General features: G+C 42.1%; 2 protein-coding genes across 5 annotated transcripts in view; both read left to right on the top strand.

The window, feature by feature from the left end:
* The window catches only part of sh3kbp1 (SH3-domain kinase binding protein 1), a 34,311-nt gene extending 30,256 nt beyond the window's left edge, over positions 1 to 4,055 (top strand). For both annotated transcript variants that reach the window (XM_056433654.1, XM_056433653.1), the window contains 3 exons: positions 826 to 1,037; positions 1,287 to 1,350; positions 2,272 to 4,055. In XM_056433654.1, the coding sequence (XP_056289629.1) occupies positions 826 to 1,037; positions 1,287 to 1,350; positions 2,272 to 2,310 (315 nt within the window). In that variant the 3' untranslated portion in view covers positions 2,311 to 4,055. The remainder of the gene's footprint in view (positions 1 to 825; positions 1,038 to 1,286; positions 1,351 to 2,271) is intronic.
* A 2,119-nt stretch (positions 4,056 to 6,174) lies between these two features.
* map3k15 (mitogen-activated protein kinase kinase kinase 15) overlaps positions 6,175 to 7,867 on the top strand; it is a 33,238-nt gene continuing 31,545 nt past the window's right edge. For all 3 annotated transcript variants that reach the window (XR_008834016.1, XM_056433652.1, XM_056433651.1), the window contains exon 1: positions 6,175 to 6,770. Coding sequence is in view for 2 of the 3 variants with exons in the window: in XM_056433652.1 (XP_056289627.1) it covers positions 6,458 to 6,770 (313 nt within the window). In the remaining variant the exon portion in view is untranslated. The remainder of the gene's footprint in view (positions 6,771 to 7,867) is intronic.

Here is a 7,867-nt window from a genome sequence, read left to right as displayed (position 1 = left end):
ATGTTTTCATGTTTCTGAGTAGATATGGAGGTAGATTTGTGTCTTTGTTACCAAACAAAAAAAGGTTGTGAGAGCAGATTTCTCATTTGTAAGTAAATTAATTAGTTAAATTAGTTGTTTTTAGTTAGCTTTGCTTGTGAAACTAGAATTTGTTGCTGCAAATCCCCCCTACATTTTTTTTAAACATTTATATTTCTTCCCATTTCATCACCCGTAAGAAATGTAGTTTCTTCTTGACTCAATTATAGTTTTTTAAAATGTGGGGATATCTTTCGGTTGGCAAAACAATCTCCCCACGAGGTCCAGGAGTCGGCTAAAAATATAAACACCGATTTTGAACACGAATAAAAAAACTGTCTATTTCACAACTCAACTTAATAACTTTAAAAGAGTGTCTTTTCGTCTGTCTGGGCCCAATTCTAAAACTATAATCTTCTAAAAATACATTTGTTTTATACAAAGAATTGCTGGTGACGGACGTGCAAATAGTCAAACATGCACATTTCAAGGTAATTTTTTAAAATATATACAGATTTACAGTAGGTTTTATTCCCAATAGTACTGTAAATTTGATAAATATTAAAGAAAATACAAAAATATCTAAAAGTACGTACAAAAAGATAACCAGGGTGGAGCATACCATCGGATCGTCTTCGACATCGGCCTTAAAACATTTCAATAATTTTTTGTAAAACACTTAATTTCGCCACTAAATTATCCACGTTTAAAATCTGGATTCCTACCAGGTTTATGTGAAGATCTTAAGATGGAAGAACTCCTGCATTCATGACCTCATCCCTGATCCGTGTCTTCATTGGCCTCCAGGTAGCCGACAGTAAGGCGCCGCTGCCCACCAGGCCCTCCGTCCTGACCCCGCCCAGCGCCGACCACCGGCCCACGTCCCCGTCTTCCTCCTCGGGCCTGAGCCCCTCCCCCGAGCTCAGGCATTCACCTCTGACCCCCCCGACCCTGGAGGAACTCAGGAACCAGCTGAGGGACCTGAGGTCCTCCGTGGAGCTGCTGACGAACCAGCACAGGTACGTTGGACCTACTAGAACGCAAGCTCACAGCCAGCAACACATTTATTCGTCTGTTTGGCTGTTATTGTTTATATTGTGGGTGCTTTATTCAAGCTTCTGTTTGCATTAGTAACTTTTATTTCTCATTGCCGGCCTGTTATGTTATAAACCTGGTTCCTCCAACAAGTTCCGTTTAAATAAAGTGTATTATTATTATATATGTGTGCATAAGTGTGTGTATTCATGGTGTATTTGTGTGTGTTTCAGGCAGGACATGAAGCACCTGACCAACGCGCTGGATGACGAGAGGAAGATTCGTGTTAGTTTACAGGTGAGATGTTTGTTTACGGAGTAAACAAAGATGGTACGTCATTAAATGAATGGCAGTAATGGCTTTACAAATCATAGTGTATATATAGTATTAATATCTATGTGCTGTATATGCGCTGAGGTCTTTATTGAGCTCTTTTGGAGAAATTAGACTGAAGAAAACAAAATAACAAACTAGAACGGGCACTCGGTAGAGCGCATACCTTCGCATATCACAGGATTGGGCATTGAATTATGAAAATGTTGGCATTAGTTGCATGCCAATTGGATAAGAATTGACCGCGCTATGGTAAAAAGAAGATTTTGACCTTTTCAGGACCTTGACCCGATCAATCCCAAAATCTAATCAAATGGTCCCCGGATAATAACCAATCATCCCACCTAATTTCATGCGATTCGGTTTAATACTTTTTGAGTTATGCGAGTAACACGCATACAAATAAATAAATAAATAAATACACGGTGATCAAAACATTACCTTCCGCATTTTCAATGCGACGATAATCAAAAGAAATACCGTATATTGCACAAGTCATGATGAATGGTATGGTCGTTAGAAACAATAGTACCAATTATTTCTAGTTTTACAAAGGGAAAACAAAGAAGCGATGTAACCTATGAGCGCTGGAAGAGTGTGACACTTAGTAAACGAGGGTTTATCAGTGTGACTAAATACCTGCAAAAAATAATGACTTTCCGAAAAGCGATAAGATGGATATAATAGTACTAATTATTTCTGGTTTTAGAAAAGGGAAAACAAACAAGTGCTGGAAGATTGTGACGCTTAAAATAATCCACGCTAATTGAAAAAGGGAATATCTTTAGTGACTCTCATCCATAAAAGGTGTTTAGGCTGAACATCTTTGACCGCACAGTAAATGAATGAACCGCAATCTGCTGACTGTGCGTGTCTGTTTGCCAGATGGAAGTCGAGCACATAAAGAAGAGCCTGTCGAAGTGAAGACGGCGGCGTCCCCTCGTCGCCATCGGAGGCCCAACATCGAAAGACATTCTATCACTGTTGGCCGAGACGCTTCAGCCAAAACAAAGTTTGTGCCAAATGATCGTCAGGATCAAACATCAGCAACACAGTACCATGGACTCCCTCCCCCCCCCCCGGCCCCTCCCCCCCCACCACCACACACACACCTCCCCCCTTATGATGTCGCCTTATCCTGCGTTTACTTCTTATTTTTTCTAAGAGGCTTCTCTCGTTACGTTTACTGCTGTTTCGTCCAAAAAGCTTGCCGTGCCACCGGGGGTACTCTCATTGGGCGGTGCGTCGCCACGGTTACGGAACGACGACTCAGTGGCGACCTCGCCGGTTTCCTGATGCGGAGGAGAGTCGACCTTCGTAGCCCGGTTGGTTCAGACGACCTCTGATGCCGGCCTGTGTCCTCTCTGCGACCTTCACCTCTTGTCTACGAGCGTGTGTGTGTGTGTGCGTGTGTGTGTGTCAGATGTTTTGTTTTTCTATCCACGTGGGGACCAAGAGTCAGATCGGGGACATCTTTGTAAATTGAGGTCGTTTCAAAGATTATAAGATGACCGTTAGGATTTGGGTTGGTCGAAGCCGATACTTCATCGTTCACTCTCGGGTTGTATCGATTCACACGCTGAGCTCGATGTTTCCATGGTACACTGCAGGCGGAGGATTTTTTGAAACATCAGCCATTAACAGTCCTGACCTTTTTTTAAAAATTCTTCTTGATATTATAAATTTATAACTTGCAGTCAAATATTCCACCTGTTGGGAGGCTAAAACTATAAGCACACGATAATTCTTCCCCCCTATCACTTTAATTAAGTCTCACCAACATGACAAGTGCTGATGCTCTTGGTGCTAATCAAAGGAATAGTTGGTCATTTTGGGAGCTTTGCTTGTTTGCTTATTGAGTTATTATGTCTTTACAGAAGCTGGTAATGCTAAGCTAAGCTCATCGTCTCCTGACTGTAGCTTCATATCGATCTTCTCGTCTAATTCGGCACATTTCCCCAAAAGATTTGTAACAATTTTTCTTCCCCCAAATCCAACCCGTGTGATATTTGGCTGCAAAAGAATGTGAAGAAAAGCACACGTCGCTGCATGATAACCCCCTTATTCGTGACATCGTGGCGAAGAGCGTTGCCTTCCGGACCAAAACATTCTCTTTTTACCTCGTTTTATTGCTTTTTGCACTTTTTTGCACCACGATTCCAGGAAACCTCAAGAGAGAGAAAACAGCCGCGGCGGGTCGTAACCCCCCCCAAATAAAAAAATGAACGAGATCCACGCGCAGCTGAAGTTTCTGGTGCTCTTTTGGCAGCAGGTTGAAGGGTAAAAGACAGGGCCGGAGGAATGTAGTCAGTGAAAGGACCTCACAGGTAAAACAAGATACAAATGTGTGTGTGTGTTTGTTAGCATGTATACGGCCGTTTGCCTCCCTTCCTTATACATGTGCACAGAATCTATGGCAACCCGTCACTGTGGCCTTCCTGTTCTCGACTCCAAAACTTTCTTTCTGTCTTTCCGTCTCTCTCTTTCTGTCTTTCTTTCTCTCTCTCTTTCTCTCTTTCTGTCTTTCGTTCTTTCGTATGACGAGGGGAAAAAACTGCGACAACTGAGTCTACAAGTTGTTTTTTTGACTTGGTCCTTTCTCTCCAGGATAGTGATAAATATATATACTTTTATATTTCTGTGTAATAAAGATACTATTATGTACTGTACACGTTGCACATTGTATGTGTTGTGTGTTGTCTGAAGGAGCATGTTGCATTCAGTAGATATGGATCACTCTCATGGGAGGGTTTTTGGGTCGATGACTTTTGGAAACGGGACATCTGAGTGAACATAACGAGAAGTGAAAGTCTCGATTCAGCTTTAATGGGCTCTGGATCCACCGCACGATTTCTGCAAACAGCATTTATTCAGCTGCAAATGGAGAAGAAAAAAAATACACCATGTCAATCAACTGCAGTTTACAGAAGTTCTAAAAATGTATTTTGGGGGGTTTAATTGTCGAAAAACCTTTTAGATTTACAACATAAAATGTCAGGTGTGTAACAAATAATCAACATTAAATAACACATTTTTTAAAGAAACGAAATCCACAGAATATGAATTATGAAAAATAATATATAAATACAAATGCAGTCAAAGTGAGTCCAGATAATAATAATTTTTAATCGATGTTGATATTTTAAATGATTAGTGTGAATGACAGAAACCAGTTCTTTGAACATGTGTTTTTTCTTTTGCTGTACAACCATTAAAAGTTCTGTTCTAACGTGAGTCGGGCCAGGTAAAGAGAGTCTCTTCTCAGGAGAGAGAGAGAGAGAGAGAGAGTCGGGTTTCAGACCCACTGTTGCCAAGGCAGCTGGGCTTGTTCTCCCCGTCCAATAAGTTAGCAGCATCTTAACGATGGGAGCTGCTGTTGGCCACAGCCCAGTGGTTGACTCTGGGGTCTTAGGCCTGTTTTAGGGGGGCTTCAGCTTCCTATAAGTCAGGGGTCGGGAACCTATGGGCCCGCGAGCCATATATGGCTCTTCCGGTGACGGCATATGGCTCCCAGACAATTTTGAGTAAAAAAAAAAAAAAACTCTGCCCGCCCCCCTTTTCTCTATCGCGCCAGATTACAGCAAAAGTAATTTAAGGTCCTTTTCTTAAAGACGTCTTTGTTCTTTTATTAAACTAAACGTCTGTTATTGATCGTATCGACACAGCAGCATGTCATTCTGTCTCTACGTGTCGCGTTAACACTTCTCGTCTCGCGCGCCGCAGAGCTCGGGGTGGAGCAAAGAAAAAGTCACTTGCACCCCCCCCCCCCCCCCCCGTAGCATCATGCAGCACCAGCAGTCGCATTAAAAGCAAGACATATTTAATTTATTATACGTTAAAATACTATATTTCTCTCAATGAAATATTTTTAGAAATATTTGGCTTTTATGGCTCTCCCAGTCAAAAAGGTTCTTGACCCCTGCTCTAAGTTAATGATGTTAGATAATGTGGCGCTCGGTAGTTATTAACGAGTGTTAGCTGCTTACATTTAGCTTTACTTGAGGTAAATGGAAGAGAATAACAATTATAAACTGTCCATTGAGCGAGTGTGAATGAGTAAATTCGAAATGCAAGAAATATCTATCCACATCTCTCTATTCTTTGAATTAATATATATTATTATTATTATATTTTTTCCATTGAATGGTATATTTGACACTGAACTAGTTCATCTTTATCTCAGTGATAGAGTCCAAATGAGCATAAAATATCACGATGACCCTGACATACTATCTCTATCGGTGGATATACGTCAGAGCGATGCTTACCACTCCCCTTGGGGCGTAGCCCCCCCTTTCTTTGAATCCTACAAACGCCCCTGAATTTACCTTTTTACTATTTAGGAATTAAATGAATTAACTACTGCAAACATTATTTCTCTTGGGGAAAAGATGCCAACACAAACACACGGTCATAGTCGTGGTTCTTCTTTAAGATTAGAACCTTTCCAGGAAAGAACCGATGGCTCTGACCCCCATTTTGAGGAACACGTGGTTCTCATGTGTCATTTACTGTCTGCACAGTCCGGGTATTGACACGTGCCACCCGTGCGTAATGGATCCAGCTTGGGTTCCCCCATCTTCATGCCTTGAAAGACGCTGGAGAGCAATGTCACACTTTATCGACGACAATAAATAACTCACGAGTAGCAACTTGGAATCACACGAGCCATCGAGGGGGGGGGGGGGGGGGACCAGAGGGGACGCGCCGTTTTATATTTAGACAACCGTTTCATAATACTGGAGCTGATTGTGTCCAGGATATTCTACTGAAGCCAAATGAGTGAGACGTAACATCTGGATGCCTTTATGGCTCTCCACGTCCTCTCCCTCCGCGGATCTGGTCGGATCCAGTCTGGGTAGAAGCTTCGGACTTCTTGGTGCGAGATAATCGGCCGATGATGTGAGGTAATGAGGCGCAGACGCGCGCGGGGGGACAAACTCAGACGCGCTCGTCTCCCGCGACGACAGGTGCGCAACAAGTGAGGACGAGGCGGACAGGATAAAGGGAGGGAGAGGCGGAAAAAAGAAGGAAGGAGATAAAGCAGAAACACCTCCTGGGTTTCCCCGCAATGGACACGGGCCAGAGCGCGCAGGTCGCCGACATGGGAGGAGAGCACTCCGCTGGGGTGTGCGTCGTGGAGCGGGGGGACCGGGAGAGGACCGAGGTGTCCAGCCCATGCCCACCGGCCAAGCAGCGTCCCCTGCGGGTGGTGTACGTCCTGAACGACGGGCTGAAGTCGGTGATGGCCAGCAGCCCGGAGTCCGGAGCGCTGCAGTGTCTGCAGAGAGCCTGCGACTCCGAGAGCGCGCTGCTCACCACCGTCACCTACGGGCGGCTGGACTTTGGAGAGACGTCAGTGCTGGACAGTTTCTACGATGCAGGTGTGTTTGTGTGTGTGTGTGTGCGTGTGTGTGTGTGTGCGTGTGTTATTGGAAAGAAACAAGAAGGTGGTTTTGGGTCATTTGCAAGGTCGATATTTGAGTTGATAAGGTGAGAAACTTGGAGGCAAATTCATTTAAACAAAATGTTTTATGCGCAAACGTTTCCAGAAAGTTTGTTTGTATTTATATACACTGACACTGTTGTGTTTTCCATGAGAACTCACACTTTTATTTATCAAATAAATTGCAAAATGAATAGAAAATATAGTCAAGACATTGACAAGGTTACAAATAATGATTTTAATTTTAATTATTAATGTTGTTCTTCTTGTGGCTCAGAGGAAGGCTAGTTTTAGAGCTTCTCTCAGCGGCATAACTGTTTTCAGCTGCGCTTACATAAAAAGGGTTTTCGAGGGTTATGTACCCCTCCGTTAGTCTTCTAAGGCGATAACACAATGTACCACTAGAACACTGGAGATGGGCCTCTATACACCTCTGTAGAGACCTCATTAAACACCAGAGAATAGTCATGTACCACATTAACTATGTAGAGAGAGTATTTATGATTCATTTTATGTTATCTTCATTGAATGAATCAGTGCATTTCTTTGAAATATAAGGACATTTCTAAGTGACCCAAAACTTTTGAATGATATGTACTTTGAGCAACTTATCTAATATAAATATATTATATGTGCAATAAGTACATTATATATTATAAGGACAGTATTTATTCATTCGAGGGACCTCGTCACAGTTTGACCTGTACTTCTATTCATACTATTTTACTTCTATTTATACTATTGAGAATTTCACAACTGCATAAAGTATAAAAAAACATATATAATCATATTTAACCCAACAAATACATATTAAATAGTATAGCCAGAATAACACTTTACATACTTTATAATGTACTTTATCCAGGATAAGTGTTCTCTCACACCACCATATCTCACCTCCTTATAACGTTTAGTGTTTATTAGACAGAATATTTATATTATATTCAAGTATGGTTTGTTTCAGTGATCATTTCAGAGCTATTTGAAAAGGGTTTGTCGAGAGAAAGAGTGACAGTGTGGTGTAGATGACTGTTA

The sequence above is a fragment of the Pseudoliparis swirei genome, chromosome 16 (assembly GCF_029220125.1).
Source record: "Pseudoliparis swirei isolate HS2019 ecotype Mariana Trench chromosome 16, NWPU_hadal_v1, whole genome shotgun sequence".
Taxonomy (NCBI): Eukaryota; Metazoa; Chordata; class Actinopteri; order Perciformes; family Liparidae; genus Pseudoliparis; species Pseudoliparis swirei.
The sequence above is the reverse complement of the archived record's forward strand: the minus strand, read 5'-3'. Positions and strand labels throughout refer to the sequence as shown.